This window comes from Lygodium microphyllum, chromosome 14 (assembly GCF_053477565.2).
Source record: "Lygodium microphyllum isolate KBCC chromosome 14, Lygodium_microphyllum_v1.1.10, whole genome shotgun sequence".
Classification (NCBI taxonomy): Eukaryota; Viridiplantae; Streptophyta; class Polypodiopsida; order Schizaeales; family Lygodiaceae; genus Lygodium; species Lygodium microphyllum.
This window is the reverse complement of record NC_141148.1, coordinates 23774116-23793383: the sequence shown is the minus strand read 5'-3', so window position 1 is coordinate 23793383 and position 19268 is coordinate 23774116. Positions and strand designations below refer to the sequence as shown.

Genomic DNA, 19268 nt, shown 5'->3' with positions numbered 1-19268 from the left:
TCATGAATGTTGAGTCATTATGTATATGACAGGTCATAGAACTCTCTCTCTCTTTTTTTTTTCCTGAAGATAATTGAATTAAGTAGTAAATATTTACATCAGACCATCAGGTCAGCATTCTCTCTGTGTATCTCTTACTTTTTATTACATCAGACCATAAGATCATCCGAGAAACTGTGTGTGTGTGTGTGTGTGTGTGTGTAACAGATTATTCACTTGCAGGCTTCCAGATCAGCCTCTCTTTTTTTTTTTTCGTAATGGATGTTATATTTATAAAGTACTACACAACAAAAGAGTTACAAAAGTCATGGCAAAGATGCGGAGGAAATTGCCATATGCTAGGGAAGTAAGTCCTCCCGAGGGAGTAAGTCAGAGTGCCGAATGAGATCTATCTGCCAATGCAAGAGACCTTTAAGCCTCGCAATATGTCCCTGAACATTAGAGGCTGAATCAAAAAGAAAAGCATTCCGAATGGTCCAATTGTGCCAGCAGCCCCAGTATCTAAGAAAGTGGAACAAGATCTTCATATGCAACTGTGCCGGTGTGGGGTATTTGGGCCGTACAAAAACCCAATCAAAAGGGCTTAGCGAGAAACCTACCATTGCGCGCTAAACCGCTGACAAGAGTGACCAGATTTTCTTAGCGAGAGGGCAATAAATAAATCGATGACGGGCTGATTCCACACTGGTGGTGCAAAAGAAACAATTGCCGTTGGAGATTCGACGCTTGGAAATGGCTGAAGCAAGAGGAAGACCACCAATCATCACCCTCCAAAGAAAGACCTTGCATTTGAAAGGTGTCTTGTTCAACCAACCCTCCCTCATAGTTGCCTTCCACCATGACTGAGATTTACGCAATCCCCATACAGTATTAGCTTTAGTAAGCAACCATTGATGATCTTTAATTACCAGCAAAAGCTATTCCCATAAATCACGGTATCCACGAGGGATCCTGAAAAGCCTCTTGGCTGTACGAAATGATATCAACACATTGCGACTGGCAAGGGTGGCATCTGCGAGACTGAAGTCAAGCCCAAACGTGCCATGCGGTTAAATTTTGGTCTGAGCTCATGTTTGCCTTCCCAAGAAAGTAAGCGCGAGGCTGCAAACAATTCCAGTTGAAAAGAGTTAGTATCTAAGCGGTCCTCCTCTGGATGCCACCGAGCCTTCTGGAGAACCAATTTCCAAGAGCATACCAAATGAGCAAGCAGGGATGAAGAAGAACTAGAAAACCGAGAGTCTGCATTAAAAACATGCTACCAGGAGCTCCGAATTTGAGTATTACCATGCACAAGCCCATGATCCTCAAGAAAGTAACGTGCTATAAAGACCCACGGGTGATGATCCAAGCACATGGCGCGAAAAAGAAACCAACGAAGTGCCAACATATGAGTTTCAGCATCCAAAATAGCCCCACCACCCATGCATTTGGGGATACGTGCATTCTACCAAGAAATCCATGAAATGCCTGCATGCAAGGAGCCCTTCTTTCATAAAATGAAACGAATGTACTGAGTAAGAGCATTCAAAGTAGTAGTAGTCCAAGGCAGCAATGGCAAGAAATATGTGAGCATTGGCAACATAATCGTCTGAGCCACTTTGAGGCGAACATGGAAGGGCCAAGCTTGCGACTTCCAATACAGAAACTTAGCTGCCAATTTCTGTGAAATCCACTCTAGTAGTTGCTTTGGCCGAACATCAACACCCAAAGGGTATCCAAGATGCTTGGCAATGGAACCACGGGGAATAATCTGTCCCTGCCAGCCCAATGACTGTAAATCGGACTTCGTGCAATTGAGAATGGCTGATTTGAAAGCATTGATATGCAGACCAAAAGCATGACCAAAGAGCGTCCAAACATTTAATGCTTTGCGAAGATTGTCCTTGTCCGCACGCAAAATCATAAAGCTGTCACTCATCAGCCAAAGATTGACTAATGAAGTGCTGTCCAAAAGGAAGAGACAATCCAGCCAACTGAGTAGAAGCTGCCATAGAAGATAACATCGAAAGAACTGGATGAGTCGCAAGGGCAAAGAAGAGAGGACTCAAAGGGCAACCCTGTCTCACAGAGCGTGCAAGGATAAATGGCTCAGTAACACCACCATTTAGCATAACTCGCGAAGAAGCCGCAGCACTAATGGTGTAGATCAAGCGGGACATCCGAGTACTAAAGCCCATAGTAGACATAAGTTCTGCAATGAAAGACCAATCTAAATAATCAAAAGCCTTTTCCAGATCCAATTGAATCAATACCACTTCCTGATTAGAGTGCCTTGCATAGTCAATAGCCATTTGCACATTTAAGATATTATGCAGAATGTTTCGGCCCCTAATGAAACCATATTAAAGAGGATGCACAATGGCAGGAAGATGCTTATGGAGCCGATTCGCCATCACTTTGGAAAAGATTTTATACATTGAACCCATCAAAGAAATTGGTCGCCAATGTTTCAACATTGACAGCAAAGAAACTTTTGGAAGCAGTTTGATAAGACCTTACCATGAGGAAGGCATGAACCGAAAGTGTTTTCTTGCAAACCAAACCTTTCGCCTCGCGTTTCCCGTTTCCCAAACCTGTTGAAACATACCTGTCAATGGTTTCACCAATTGGGTCGCAAAGACCTCAAAGAATTCATTGGTGAGACCATCCCAACCGGGACTTTTATCCTTAGACAAGTGTAACAAAACATCCATAACCTCCACCCCACCAATATCTGTCTCCAAAGTAGTTTGCATGTCATGTGGAACCTGATTGCGGACCAAATCATAGAAAACTGAGCGGGCATGAGTAACTTGGTCAGAAGGTAAAGAAGTAGAACTAAGAAGGTCTAGAAAATAATTCCTACACATATTCACAATAGTCTGAGGATCAATGACCATTTGACCTTCTGGATCCTCGAGTCTAGTCATATTTTCTCGAGCAAGAGATGCATGTAGAGCTCGAAAGAACTTATGAATCTGACAAGCACTATCTTGCAAATTCTCAGTCAGATTTTGCAATTTGGCCTGCTGATAAGATTTCAACTGAAACTCTTTAATAAGATCAGCCAAACGCATAGCCAGTGGCAGCAGAAATACATCATCTGGAGTCTCCACCAGTAGAGAACAAACCAAAGCCAGTAAATCCTCCGCTGCTTGTCGACGCCGCCGACAAAGAGAGGCATGATGGATCCCATACTGCCGAACAACCCCCTGCACATTAGAGAGCAATCGTTCAAAAGAAGCATTGCCCTCAGAGGAGAAGTCCAATACAAATCTATCAATCAATTGCTGCATGTAGCCCCGAAAGATTGAATGCTTCAAATAAGACGAATTGAAACGCAAAGGGAGTCTATCCAGAAATTGCTTAAAAGGTGCAATGGGTTGTGCAAGCATCTCAAGCTGTAGAGGAAAATGGTCCAACAAGGCATATTGCTGCAACACTTTCATTTCCAGCATCTCAGGAAGAAAATCATCATCCTGCATGATATACATGCGGTCCAACCGCGACATGTAGTTGTACACTGTGCAGAATGAAAAGTAAACCCTATAGAAGAAGGGTGTAGCCATGACCGGAGATCTTGCCTAAGTACGGCAAGAGCAAACACATTCCACACACGGCTTTCCGGAGCATCCATCACCAAATGCTCTGATATGGATTGTGAAGAATCAACACACATATTAAAATCCCCCATAAAAAAACCCCGTCTGCCAAGTGACAAGGAGGTCTGCAAAGTATTCGAAAAATCTCGGCGGGATAAAGGGTCATTTGGAGCATAGAGGCCAAGTAACCATAAGATCTCTCCTTCAAATAAAACTTCAATCACCACAAAACGACCATGTACATCATTTTTTATAAGAACAGGCTGATATTTCTCATGTACAATCATAAGCACACCAGAATAGTGCATGGCATGTGTCCCTGCATAAAACAAGCGAAACCCATGACAATCCACAACTTTTCCTGCTTTACCATGACTCTTGTGCTCAACAACACATAAGACATTCCACTGATTCCCATGCAATACAGTTCACATGGCATGTTGCTTATTGCGAGAACAAATGCCTCGCACATTCCACGTGGCTATCTTCATGTGTATTCAAAAAAGAACATCAGGAACAAGGCAAAGCTTGCCTCGATTTAACCTTTTCTGCTAGAATGTCAAGGACTCCCTCATCCAAAAAATCAGCTAACACGGCAAAAGAGTTCTGACGGCCAGATTTAGAGGTAGACGGTATATCCACTGTCTTGGGGATGGAACGGGGATAACGACGATCCCATGGGGTAATCACATTACCTCTAGCATCAAAAGCCAACTTAGCAGGTGGGCCCTTTGGACCGTCTGTATATACTTTCCTAGTAGGCTGATTTTGAGGAGCAGAAGAAACCATAGTATGAGTAGTGTACTCTGAAGACAACATTTCTTTCCTACGCATATAAGTACGCAAGAAATCTTATGAAGCATTAGGCACAGTATCCGCCATGCCAGCATCAAACCTTTTACCTTTTTTGACACGTACATCTACCCAGTCATTGCCACAGGAATCCAAACCGGAAACATGTTGTTTACCTTTATCCAAAGCTTTGGGTGGCTGGGTTGCATCCTGCGACGAAGCATCAAGCACCATATCTTCCATGGGCGGCAAAACATGCTCATCATCTGAAGTCGGTTGCTTCACTGGGCATTCAACCATAAAATGCTCCAATTTTCCACATGAAAAACAATGCCCTGCAAAGTTACCCCATTTCAAACGAAAGCGCACTCTCTCTCTCTCTCTCTTTCTCTCTCTCTCACACACACACACACACACTCATACACTCATGCATCTCCCTTTCTCCCTCTCTTTTTCCCAAAAGTGAAATCTCAACACAATCTCTTATCCTATAATATATCTCTCTCTCTCTCTCTGGCGTGACGGGCGTGAGCTGAAGGTGTGACGGGCGTGAGCTGAAGGTGTGACGGAATGCTGGCGTGACGACGGGATGCTGGCGTGACGGAGGGAGTCTACGTCGTATCTCTCTCTCTCTCTGGCGTAACGAGATGCTGGCGTGAGCGACGGGATGCTGGCGTGAAGAGTCGTGTCTAGCGTGACGGACGTGTCTGGCGTGATGGACGTACCTAGTGTGATGCTGGCGTGACGAGGCGTACCTGGTGTGATGGACGTGTCTGGCGTGAGCGACGGGATGCTGGCGTGACGGACGTGTTTGGCACGAGTGATAAGAGCTGACATGACTGTCATGTCTCTGTCTTACAAGAGGCGGCAGTCTAGTGGGAGCAACGGTAGTGACAATAGTCTGGCGGGACTGTCGTGAGTGCTGACCCGAAGGAGCTGCTCTGCAAGGTCACGTCTCTGCACAGGGAGACAACCACTGTCCTGCAGGACACGAATGTACTTAGAATGACATGAATGCTGGCTTGTCTGCTGTGTCCTGGGTGAATGTACTGTGGCAGCAGTGACGAATGCAGACACTCTCAGATTGCACTTACTCTCTCAGACTGACATAAATGCAGGAACTGTGAATGTACTGTGGCAGCAGTGACGAATGCAGACACTCTCTCAGATTGCAGACACTCTCTCAGACTGGCATGAATGCAAACTGACATGAATGCAGACACTGTGAATGTATCGTGGCAGCAGTGACGTATGCATACACTCTCCCAGATTGCAGACACTCTCTTAGGCTGACATGAATGCAGACGCTGTGAATGCACTGAGATTGCAGATGTACTCAGACTGATGTGAACCTTGCATGCTGTGTGGACTGGAAACCTGCGTGATCTCAGACTGACGCACATTAACATCTCATGCTACAGTCATATCTTATGATGCAGTCACATTGACAGTCTATGATATACTGTCTCTAGTTCATGCTAGAGTGATAGTTTATGTCACTGGTTTACTACTCTACCCAGACTGTAAACAGTTTTATGCTATAGCGCATACTATAATTACGATGGAAGAAACTGACAATGAAGGAATCACAAAACCAACCATGGAGACAATGTTTCATACACCGCCAAAGAACACGAGATACAAAACCTATGGGCGTAAAACCTGAGATTGGAATGTCTCTCCAGGGTCGAGTAGATATGGGAAGACATCCCGCAAAATTAATGAAACACTATATGAGGAGATGTTGACCATACTCCGTGCTGAAATACGTACCATGAGGAAGGAAATGGAAAAGGACATACAAGAGCAGGTTCGAGCTGAAATGATGGAAGAACTAAAAAAGGAGATGCAACAAACTTTGGATGCACGCATGGCAGAGAAAGACTCATTGATCTCTAATCTACAAGAAGAACTAGACGAATAAAAAAAGAAACTGGACACACAAAAGGAACCACAAACCACACCGGAACTACAAAAAGAAATGGATGTTTTAAAAAAGGACATGCACACCTATGCAAGTGTGGTGGAAGGCACCCAAAAGAAAATGGAGAATGTTGAGAATACCGTCAAAGAAAATGCAGAATGGATAGATGTGGCAAAAAAGAACAAAGGAATGCATGGCAACAAAGTGGAAGTCATGAATGCCACCTTGGAAGAAGAGGCAAAAAGGCGGGTACGCGCACTCCACGTAAGAGTGGTTGGACTAGACGAGAAAAGCTCCCCAATTGAAGATGCTACAGCTCTTGCCACCAAAATTGGAGCTACAAATGTACCCATCATTGGGGCTTGGCGAGTCAGGAAGGCTGACACAAAAACAAAAGTCCTCATCTTGAAGTTTGGAGACCTGGAAAAGAAGAGAGCCTTCCTCTCTAAGAGGATCGCTCTCAAAGGAGAAAAGATCTACCTAGATGAAGACCTCACCCCAGCCCAGTTAGCCCACAGGAGGGAAAATATGCCACGTGTTCTAGAGGCACGGAAAGCAAGTAAATGGGCTGTATACAGAGATGGAAGAGTCATCATCACAGAGAAAAGGACGGCATGACGGTGCGCGGCCTATGAGACCCTGAAGTTCACACTATGGAATTGCAATGGCTCCCTTAAGACAGATGTAGGTTATTTTGAGGATACTTTCAAAGGTATAGACATTGCTATGTATACTGAGATACATCAATGTAAAGACAGCCGTTTACCTGATGTATATGGATATAGATGGGAAAGTGTATATCGCCCTCAGCCTAGACGGCTTGGAGGGACGAGGGGATCAGGAGGTGTGGCAATTCTATTTAGAGAAGAGCTCCGAGATACAGTCCAAGTGGTACATAGAGATGTAGAGGCAAGATACATGTGGATCAGGCTACGTACAAGCAGAACTCGCGACATGTATATTGCCATATGCTATTTTCCCCCTGCATACTCTAAGTTTGCCCCTAAAGAGGCATCCCCGTATACACCACTATACGAGGACATAATGGGATACATGAGAATTGGGGATGTTCTACTAGCAGGAGACTTTAATGCACGCACAGGAAACAACCAATCTGCTTTCTTTGACACTAGTGATGAGATGTTCAGAGATATTGCATTAGATGAAGTGGGATTAGTTAGATCAGCCCAAGATAGAGAGATAACAGAATATGGAACACACCTACTGGCACTGGGAAGTGCACATGGTTTGGCCATCCTTAACGGGCTACCACAGTGGCCAAGATCTAATGGCTTCACATGTTGGAATAACAAGAAGGGGTCAAGCACAGTGGACTATTTGATTGGATCACCCAACTTGCTACCTGACATAAAAAGTTTTGAAATCTCAGACAGACAAATTGGATTAGTAGCAGACCATGCTATTCTAGCCTTCACAATGCAATATGGGCATATACATGAAGCACGGTCACATATACCAAAATTACCATGCTATGATTTTGTGGAAGCGACCTCACACATATACAGCATTACTGTGCGAGATGCATTGAGGGAGCTAGACACACAGGCCTCTCTGGATGAGTTTACAGGACAGCTGGCCGAGATAATACACACTTCAGCAGCATACGCTTTCCCACACACTACACCGTCAGATAAACCTCCACGAGGTAATGCTCCACAGAATGGCTGGTATGATGATGAGTGCAGAGAGACACGAGCACGTTTTCAGCGAGAGCTGGCACTTGGTATATGCACCCATAAGTATGCTCGAACACTCTTCAGACGGTCGGTACGCAAAAAGAAGCAGGAATACCTGAGCAGACTAGAAACAGAAATGTATTCCATGTTCTTGGGGCAGGACAGCGAGAGAGCATGGAAAAAGATGCATGAGAGCCAACGACCCCTACAAATTACTAGACCGGATGATTGGCATGGATATGCTTGCACACTCTATGATATCCCTGGCCAAGAGCCTATGCCACTCCCCTCAACCTCAAGACCAGCAAATTGCAGATTTTTCACAGAAAAAAAAGTGAGGAATGCCATATGGAAGCTGAAAAATGGAAGAGCCCAAGACCATGAGGGTTTAGTGGCTGAACACTTCACGCATGCCTGTGATATTCTGGCACCAACGCTGGCTCACATCTTTAATAGGGCAGTTTGTGAGGGATTTCCAACCTGTTGGTCAGACCATATTATTGTGCCGCTCTTTAAGAGTGGAGACCCCGCGCTACCTAGTAACTACCAAACTATCATGATTGGACACATGCTGGCCAAGATATATGGCTCTATCGTGGAACAAGCGTTGAGTGAATGGGCTGAGATGCATGGCCTGAGGTCAAAAGGCCAGGCTGGCTTCAGGAGGGGATATACAACTCTAGACCATATCTTTACGTTGAGGGCAATCATTGAAGAAGGCAAGGCATTCAAGAAAAAGATCTATTGCTGTTTTGTGGACTTTCGCAAGGCCTTTGACACAGTGCCACGTGCTAGACTCATGAAAAGAATGCAAAACATTGATGTGCCCGTAGAGATACAGTGGAGTATCTATGCCCTATATGAGACAGTGACAGGCAGAGTACGAACACCTGAGGGCATCTCAGATACAGTCAATAGCACCATTGGGGTGAAACAAGGCTGTCCACTTTCACCGACACTTTTTGGGCTGTATATAGATGAAATTTCAGAATATGTGGATAGGACGGGTGGGGCCGGAGCCAGCCTAGCTGGAGTGCTGATACCATTACTGCTTTATGCCGATGATATTGTACTTATATCTGACTCACCTGAGGGACTAAATAGACACTTGGATGCATTATCAGCTTTTTGCAGAGATAGAGATCTTAAGGTGAACCTTGGGAAAACTAAAGTTATGGTATTTAACACTTCAGCTGCTTGGGTGACAAGAGCTGAGCACCAATTTACTTTTGACGGAGAGCCAGTGGAGATGGTTAGGCAGTATGTTTATTTGGGGGTCACATTGAAGGGACCACAGTTCTCTTGGAGAGAGACATCAGAGGCTCGTTTGGCAAAAGCATATGCAGCCTTAGGGGCATTGGAGAGGCAATGTGCTCACATACAATTTCATGAGCCGCGCACCAAACTGTGGCTTTTTGACACCTTGGTTACACCCACACTCCTATATGGGGCAGCTATTTGGGGTCCGAGTCTGTTTCACACGAGGAGACAGCCTTTGGGAGACCAGGATGGACCAGAGAAGGAATACTATGATGGATGGGAGCATATGGAAAGACCACTGGTCATGATGATCTCACGCATGATACGAGCGAAGAGCTCGACCCCACATGAGATTATCAGAGCTGAGTTGGGGGCATCACCCATGGTGGCTGAGGCCTTGGTTCAAGCAGTGACTTTCATACATAGACTATGGGAGCTCCCCCAAGATAGATACCCACGGCTAGCCCTGGCCTCTTCTAGACAACTAGCAGCAGACGGTGACAGACACTGTTGGTATGCTCAGATGAGTACATGGATGCGTCTACATGGTCTGCAGATTGACAGACTACCCCCCTTTGACTATAGCCTGGATTGCCCTACACTTGACCTAAGCCGATCAGAGCTAAACCATGTGATCAGAGCAGACATACTGAAGTTAGATACGGAGAAGACCTGGATCCGACCCCCCTCGCCCCATGGCACGAGGATGGCACACTACCAGACCCACTTCCTCCAGGTATTTGAGGATGGTTTCATCACCCGACCCAATTACATGGACACACAGCTGCCTCATGGACTACGCACAGTTATTGGTCAGATCCGCACCTCATCCCACCACCTGAGGATTGAGACAGGCAGATGGGAGGGTATACAGACAGAAGAACGCATATGCCCACTATGCGACAGAGAGCTAGAGACAGAGGAACACTACATCTGCCGATGCACTGTATATTACGACATACGAGGTAGATACCACTGTCTGTTTCGAGAGGGTTTTGGACCCCTGAGACGGATCATGCAGTATGAGGATCAGAGATGCTTGGGATTTTTCCTCTTGGAGCTCCAGAGGCGCAGAGCAACAATTCTACGGAGTAGGAGGCCCCCACAGCTCGGCTCACATAGACAGAGAGCAGTCACTGACTTTTTCATGGATACACGACAGAGTATGGTAGATACCGCTACTACTGCCACAGCCTACAGGAGTACATCATCATTGGACCTCATCTTCCATAGGTGTCCCTTTGGATAGAGCAGTGGCACTTAGCCGGTCTAGGCGCCCACGTCCACCCGGACGAAGGCCTAGACATCCACACCACAGACAAATTAAAGCCATCATTGAGCGCCACAGGAGACAGATGCCAAGACGCCTCAGCTATGCAGAGATACACCTCCCTAGAGAACAGACATATCATTGATGGAGAGTTTTCCTTTCTCTACTCTCACTTTCAGATCACTGACATGTTTCCCTTTTATGGGACACTATTTCATTTCCTTTTCAGTCTTATAGGCATGTTTTTCATCTTTTTTCTCGTTCTAGATGAGAAACACACCATCATTGTATGTACTGCTTTGGTCTCATAGGCCACATTGGCCTTTTAGAGACGTTAATATACTCTCTCTCTCTCTCTCTCTCTCTCTCTCTCTCTCTCTCTCCTTGTTACCTCATAATGAGGCCTCAAACCATGGAAGCCCAACTAAATGAAACCCCGAGAGAGAAAGAGATGACCCAAAGTGACTATTGGTGGCAGCAAGTTAGCATCATTGGGTCCTACAATAGCAAGGCGGGTGGAGCAAGACGCTTTGAGTGTCGCTTTTGTGGCATCAAAAGAGGTGGAGGTGCTGATTGAGTGATGAAGCATCTCCTTAATGTCCCTAGCCATGGTATCAAAGGTTGCGACAAGATACCACCAGAGGATCGTGCTCGCATGGCAAGGGATGTCAAGATGTATCCTGAAACTAGGCCCCCAAAGGACACTCACTTCATCCGAGCATCAATGCCTTCAACTACAACTGCCACTAGTGGAAGTCGAGCTCGTGAGAGCGGAGCAAATCAGTTTTGCCACTTTTCCTACGAGTGCGACAAGCAGCAAAACACAAGGTACATCATCTATCCCTTGTGGAAAACAAGGAAATTTGTTCATTGCATGGCACCCATAAAGGAAGGCTCAAGTAGATGTAGCTGTCGCACATTTTTTTTACTCATGTGGAATTCCATTTAATGTGGCACAATCTCCTTTTTTTAAGGAGATGGTTTCTGAAATAGCCCAGTTTGGGCCCTTCCTACCAACCTCCCTCTTATGATGCACTATGTGAGAAACTTCTACAAGAGGAAGTGACCAATGTAAAGGCTGCCATCACACCAATTAAACAACAGTGGGATACCTATGGGGTGAGTCTCATAGGTGATGGTTGGTCTGGCATACGCAACCATTCCTTGGAAGGTGTCCTTGCTGCATGTCGTGGCAAGCCTCTATATATAAAATCCACGAAGTTTGGTACTCGGCAGCTTCTGTCTTATGTGAGATGTGGGCTGAAAGTGTTGAGTATGTTGGACCCAAGAATGTAACTCAATTTGTCTCTGATGGAGAGGCGACAATTAGGGTTGTAGGTGCCTTACTAGAGCAACAGTATCCCCATATCACATGGAGTCCATATATGGCCCATTGTCTTAATAATTTATTGAAAGACATTGGAGCATCAGCATGGATCAAGAGTACAATTGTTACAAGCAAGGAAATCATTTCTTTTGTCACCCACCATCATTTCTCTCTAGCCTTGTTTAGGCAATTTGCCAAAAAGGAGCTACTAAAATATTCAAAGACCAGGTTTGCCTATAATTTCCTTATGCTTTGTCGGCTATACAACATGAGGCTAGCTTTAAAACAAATGGTCGCTAGTCCATCTTGGGCATCATGGTCTACTTCAAAGTCAACTTTGGGCCAGTTGTGCTACACAATCCCAAGATGAGTATTGGAAGGAATCAAAGCAATTGCTTCTTCTATGCTTACCCATGGTAAATCTCTTGCGGCAAGTGGATGGTGATGTACTGTATATCAGTAAAGTGTACAAAGCAATGGATCGTCTCATTGAAAAAATCCGTGCTCTTAATCTTGCTCCACCCAAGAAACAAGAAATTGAGGAGCTTGCAGTCAACAGATGGAACCGATACTACTCAGCACTTCATTGTGCTACTTACAATTTGGATCCAGAGTTCCAACACAAGGGAAAACAACTCCAGTCAGATGCTGAAGTAACTAGAGGCTGGAATACCACACTTCAGAAATTGGTGGCAAGTCCTGAGGAACGTCGAGAAATCGAATTTCAACTCGTTTTTCAATTTATATAAAGTTTTAATACAGGTTTTCTAACTATACATTATTTTGGACTGTCGTAGATTCCATGTAGGTGCAGTTACATGGTGGGAAAACTATGGAGCTGATTCTCCAGAGCTGCAAAACTTGGCTGTCAAAATCTTAAGCCAAGTTTGTGCATCTTCTGCACTTGAAAGACTTTGGAGCACATTTAGTCACATACACACCAAGAAGAGAAACAGGCTAGGCACTCAAAAGGCTGATGATTTAGTCTTTGTTAATGCAAATTTGTGTTTGCTAACAAAGATGAAATCCGAGTATACTCGTGATCTTTATATTGGATTTCATAAAGATGAAAACAATCCAGGTTCCATGCAAGAAGCTGAAGATGAAGAGGAGCAGGATGCTAATGAAGAGAATCAAGATAATGAAATAAATGAGGATGACGAAGAGGAAGAGATTCTAGATGAGATAGATGTTAGATGTATTTGTAATTTCTTTTTGCTTCTTCTTGACATGTCATTTGTATTTCGCTTTTAGTTCTTGATGTTTAAACTCAGCCTTTATATCTTTGATCTTTTGTAAGTTTGGCCTTTCCTTCATTGTAAATTTAGAAAGATGTTTTCATTCTATATATTCCAAGTTTCAACCTTCAGCTTTCAATTCTTCAATACTTCAATATTGATAAGTTAAGTTTTCTTGCATTAAAAACTGAAGCTAAGCTCAAGCTACCCATCACGTCGCAATCTTCCCCCCCTCCGCTCCGTCTGATTGCGCCCGCCCCCCAAATTGATCGCGCCTCCCCCCCCTCCATTGATCACGCTCACCCCGTTGAGCGCCCGCTCCCAGATCATTCGCGCCTCCCCCCCCCCCCCCCCCCCCCCCCAACCCTCTAGTTGCTCCCTCTATCTGCAGCACCTTCCCCCCCCCCCCCCCCCCCCCAGGTAGCACCACGACGTGATTGGTAGTTCTCTTAGAAGGGATGCGCAATGGAAACCTCTGGTCAAACGCCGGCGCACTCAGTGAGTGCCCCCCAGTCAAACACCTTGTGCGTCGTCCTCTTTGAGGAGCAGCTCTTAGTTGTCCGAGCTAAGGAGATCGAGCTAAAGGAAATAGAAATTTATGGTCAGGTAGTAGGACATTCCCCAGTCAGGGCCCAGCTTCGGGACTGGCTTCACTCCATGCTGTGCATTGGCACAGCGCAGATCATGGAGGCCGTCCTAATGGGCTAAGGGATCTTCATGATCCGGCTTAGTTTGGCAGATGCAGCTCGCGAGTTACTTGCCAGTTCACCATATGCGTCCACGAAGGGGGTCATATATATGGTCCCTTGGTACATTGGCTTTACTGTGAAGGCATTTGCTCTCCGCAACAAGTTTCTTCAGCACTTGGTCACCCTTCTTTTTCCCGGCCTGGCGATAGAGTATCGTGAGTTGGTGGAAGACTTTGGACGACTCTTCAACATTGTCCTTCCTGCGTCTTTTGCGGATGCAGTGATAGCAGCAGGAATTAAGAATATCCCACGGCTCCTAGAGATTGAGGCGGGCGGGCACTCCTTTAGGTAGCAGGTCATTGTGACTGGGCAACCAGGGCAGTGCCTGCGCTACCACAACTTTGGGCATTAGGCAGCAATTTGTACGCATTTCGGAGCCAAGGCAGCTCCGCCGATAGGCCCGCAGGGAGACGCTAACGGCTTCACACGGATCCAGAGACGACAGAGAGGAGATGGCAGAAGGGGAAGGGGGGGGGGGGGGGGGGGGGGGTTGGGGGGCGCAGCCAGCTCCTCAAATCCAACCTCGACAGCAGGGAGTAGGTGGGTGAGCGACGCCCCCTCAGCAGAGTACTCCACAGCACCCCCTGCCCATCCCACCAGGCAGGATCGCAGCCCCCCACATCCACTAACCGTGCCACAGACTACCTTACATAAGATCCCACAACCCCCACACCCACACCCACCCCCTCCCCCCCACCCCCCCCCCCTCCCCACTCACCCTGGCCCACAGCCCCCCTTTTCGGGGCCACCAGCCCCCCCCCCACACCCGCCATGCACCTCCGTCCATTCCACCATCCCTTGATCCTCTTCCCCGCCACTACCTCCCCTACCGAGCACCCCCCCTGATCCACACCCGGTTCAAGTGATCCACCCCAGACCCAACCCCCTGTTAAGAAGACTGCTAGGGTTTACACTGAGGACACACAGAGTGTACGACCATGACAGAAACACAAAGACACAGACACAGACACAGAGGGTAAAACTCAAACCCTAAACGCAAAACTCAAACACAAACAGAAGAAGGGAGAGAGAGAACACAACTTTGAAGTGAATGAATGTTGTAAATGAATGTAAGAGTGTACAGTGTGCTCAAGGGCAGAGCAATGTCGGAGTGTGACGTCCACCAAAGACGGATCCCAAGTCTGTGACCACCAGTCGGAGTGTAGGAGTGCTGAATAGTGAATGGCAGTAGGCTGGTCACCAAAACGCAGCACTCTGGAGGCTGGAAACTGGTAAACGCAGCAGTGTACCACCGATCAGGGGCTGAAAACTATGCACAGTCTGCTGTAAACAGCAGGCTGAAACAGTGTCTGAGAGTGCCAGGGCTTGCAATGCTGAAAACGCAGGTTGGCTGACCCTGGAGATGATGGACAGCAGGCTGAACAGCAGTCTAGGACAGTTTGGAGCAGTCAGCAGCAGCTGAGAGCTGTTGCCTACAGCAATGGACAAGTTGAAGATGATGTGGCTGCAGTCGATGATGGCTTGACAGCAGATGGAGGCAGGCTGCAAGCTGGAAACTGAGCGCCAACAGCAGCAGAGGGTGTGTGGGCTGGTGTAACCTGCAAAACAAGGATGATGGCTGAATGGGGGCAGGCTGTCTATTTATAGATGTGGAAGGGCGCCCCAAAAATTAGGGTTTCCACTGAACTTTCTCGAACCGCTTCTAGTTTTAGGGTTTCCACTGAACTCTCTCGAACCGCTTCCTGTTTTAGGGTTTTACTCTAAAAGAGTATTTTTAGTGTGTTTTGGGACTGTTTAAGAGGCTAATCAGCAAGTAATGCATATTTTAGCTTATCACCCCCTCTCAAGCCCAAAACTGAGCTAAAAGGTTAGGCCAGCCATTGTGATGTTGATGTACCCCAAGGCGTCCCACCCCAAAGCAGCCAAGGTATCGGACAAAGGGTGCACGTCGGCTGCCCAATGGCCTACCAAGACTACAGAGGTGATGGTTATCTTACCAAGGGAATCCAAGTAGTCACCCCAGAGAGAACAGGGCATCGAACAAAGGGTGCACGTTGGCTGCCCAATGGCCTACCAAGCCCTACAAAAGCGGATAGAACTACATGGAACTTTTGTGTTTTTTGTGTGTTTTTTTTTTTGAATAAGTGTGGTAAATTTTATGGGATGCGACCGATTGAGAACTAGTGACCTAGAAGACGGAAGTAGGGAGGGTACACCCAACACATCACAAAACAATACAAGCTAACCCATCCACTCAGGGAGTTGATGACGAGGAAAAGTAGGTGATGAGGTATCCATGTGATGAAGAAGGATGGTGATTTGGTAACAACAGCCGCCGATGGAAACAGCTTAGGATCCGCTCAAGTGGTGCTTTGCACAATGAGATGCAAAGTATGCTACATGCTAAAGAATGCTCATGCAGTAGGTGCAACTTGGAGAGTGTCCCTCATGGGAAAATTGTTTACTTGTCCAAGCGTCCTAGTACAAAGATGATGAAATCATGCAATGCAAAGGGTAAGGTATAACAGGGGGGAGAAGCCGATGTCGAAGACAAAATGCTGAAGCCTGTAGAATACCAAGAAGAGTAGGAACCCCCTCTCAACCTGGATGTAGATGCCGAAGAAGGAAGAGAAGCCCGATGTCGGTCTTCGTGTGGTGCCAAGAACCATAAGGAATGAAGAGCAGGAGGGAGCATCTCAGCAAGAAGAGCTAGGTAGAAGTCACCCCCATGATAGCATCAAGAGAGATGTTGCACGATCCGCCTCGGGAGGGGAAGCCTCCATGTTGGTAGAAGAGCAAAACTCCAAGGATGATGAAACCATGAAGGAACGGCACACATCCCAAGTCTCTAGCCTAGGTAGGATTGGGCAAACCTGCATGTTAGCTCTACACTGAAAACAAAACCTGCAAAGGAGATCAAATTCTGCAATCATAGAGGTCAGTAGTGAGATGCTCCAAAAACAAAACAAAACTAAAATGAAAAGCTAACTGAAGGAACAAGTGCAAAGATGCAAATGTGTATGTGTGTGTGAGTAAATGCAGCGGAAGACTTAAAATGTAGAGACAAAAATCCTATGGGCCCGACTCTAAGAGTGCGTAAAATGAATGCTAGACTGACCTAGGGTATCAAAAAGGACCTAGAGACATGCTAGTCTAAGAAGGTGGCCACCATCGCGCACATCCAGTAGCAGGGCTCTGCCAAGTGAACGCCTGACGAGGTGGGGAGGAAGGTGAGATAGATGCATGAAGTGCAACGGGATCGGAACTTGCAGACCAATCAACCAATCCTTCAGGAGTAGAGAAGGATGGCCGCTGAGACTGTGCGGGTGCCACATGTCCAGCAGTCGCTGTGGGGGTTGGAGAAGCAGATGGGGCAGCAGCGGAAGGCATAGCCCCATTGGACTGTGAATTCGCAGCGGTCCGCTGAGGCTTTTTAGGTGGAAGACCACATGGCCTGCTCTTTGGCAGTGTGTACAAAACCGGTTTTTCTTAGGAAGTTGCTGCCAAATAGCTCTTGATTCTTTGGTTCCATCGGAGGAAGAGGAGTCACCCTTTGATTGGCTTGCCTTCGCATCTAGCGAGTTCTTGCCACTGGTGATTTTTCCTTCCGAAGAAGAAGCAACCAATCCCCTCTGCTTTGAATAAGGCTGTGATGAGGATTTCTTGTGGACTTGATCATGTAGCCTTGCGTAACGCAAGAACTGGCACTCAAACTCGTAGAAGGTTGGCAATCAAGGTTGGGAGATGATGTGTTGAATGAAATTGAAGTATTTTGCGGGCAACTAATTCAAGAATAATGTAACATGATCGTCATCTGACTTTGGAGAGCCAGTAGTGGCAAACTCGGCAAGTAACTGCCTATAGTCAGCCAACTTGACTTTCAGATCATCCCCTTTCTTAAGAAGTTAGAGAGTGAACATATGGATGAAGGTGACTCTATGGATAGTTTTTCGACAAAGATGAAAAATCTTTAGGAGCAATTGATTGTTATAGATGAGATTTTACTAAATAGTTCACTCGTGGAGATTGTTCTCAATGATCTTCCTAATTCTTATCAAATTCTTGCATCTACTCTTCATTTGATAATGAGAGAAAATCCAAATGCTTTGTCATTTGATGAGTTAGTTTTTGTTTTGCTACAAGAAGAACAATTTAGGCAATATAGGTTCATTATGTCTATTGCAAACCAAGCTTTTGTAACAACTAGTCAAAAAGATAAAGGTAAATCTTTCTTTTCTACTAGTAAGTAGAAACAGAGAACTCTTGAAGCTCAAAGTCGAGATTGATGCGCCGAGTACAATCACGAGCCGCATAGCGGTCAAGAAGGTGACTCCAACGCTCTAACGCGAGCGGGAAGTGCTGCAACTGAGAGTGAAACTCAGGAAGCAATCCCTGCATCAACTCAACATTGGCTGTAGCATTGCAGACTCTCCATTGATGGATGTAGTCAGAGTGAGCTAGTCGAGGGTCCGGCATAGACTCTAGACCAATGACGAGGTCCCAAAGGCCTTGAGACTCAAGCACTTGTTGTATGAAATTCGACCAAGTAGTGAAATTTGACCTGTTAAAACGTGTCTTATCCGTGAAGGCATTCTTGGCCATTGCAACAGGAATGGTAGTGCTCGGAGATGGATAGTGTGAAAAAGTGTAGTGGGGGTAGGATGGGGGAGTGGAGTACACTTGGGAATGGGCCCCAGAGTGCCCACCAGGCATGCGGATAGTGTGCAAGGTGGATCCATAGGTAGGGATGGGCTGACTAGGCATGGGCATGGTAGCCACATGAGGAACCCAAGGAGGTGGGATGGGAACACGGGGAGCAGAAGATGGGAATCCCTGCGTAGGTGTAACCCAAGGAGAGTGTGAAGACGCACCATAAGCTGAGGATGGAAACCCCTGTGTATGAGTGGTCATGGGAGATGTGAAGCTGGGGATAGCGAGGGAGATGCCCATCACAATCGACCCAGGAGTGATGGGTGTGCTCATTTGCTGAAAGATGAGAGGCATTGTGTTAAAGGGTGGCATTCCCCCTAACGAAGTACCATGGTGCAAAGAGGTAGAGAATGGGGTGGAGAAGGAAAAGGTGCTAGGGGCGGAGGTGGTAGATCCAACCCCTAGGGTGTGTGATGCAGATGTGGAGTATAATCCAAGATTTTGGAAAGATGACGAGAGATGATCAAGGTGTGATATAGAAGAGGGTGGGATGGGAGGGAAGTCAGAACTGTGTGCTCAAATGAAACAGAAGCTGTAGATGTACCTGAATTTCGTTTGCTTCGTGAGCCCCCTCTATTGAAGTTCACATATGCAAAGCCATCCGGATCCTATACCTTGAAAGAAGAAACATGCAAGGGTTTTGATTCATGCAACACAAAAGCATTGTACAAACTTGACATTGGACCCGGCGGAGATGATGAAGATGGATCACCAGACATTCCGAATACTGTATGTCCTCCATGATCGGAGAGGTGGCCA

The 19268-nt window shown here is 46.3% G+C and overlaps 2 protein-coding genes, 1 long non-coding RNA gene and 1 pseudogene across 4 annotated transcripts in view; 3 read left to right on the top strand and 1 right to left on the bottom strand.

Moving 5' to 3' along the window:
* The window catches only part of LOC148025418 (uncharacterized), a 217863-nt gene that overhangs the window by 103820 nt on the left and 94775 nt on the right, over positions 1–19268 (top strand). The window lies entirely within an intron of this gene.
* The window catches only part of LOC148025419 (uncharacterized), a 142683-nt gene that overhangs the window by 29126 nt on the left and 94289 nt on the right, over positions 1–19268 (bottom strand). The gene's annotated exons all lie outside the window — the stretch shown is intronic.
* Positions 6919–11105, top strand: LOC148025421 (uncharacterized; the record flags this gene model as incomplete). Its single annotated transcript, XM_087692236.1, has 2 exons — positions 6919–9359; positions 11003–11105. Coding segments are annotated over 2 exons (2544 nt in total), but the record flags the coding sequence as incomplete, so codon positions are not given.
* Positions 11487–13121, top strand: LOC148025420 (uncharacterized; annotated as a pseudogene).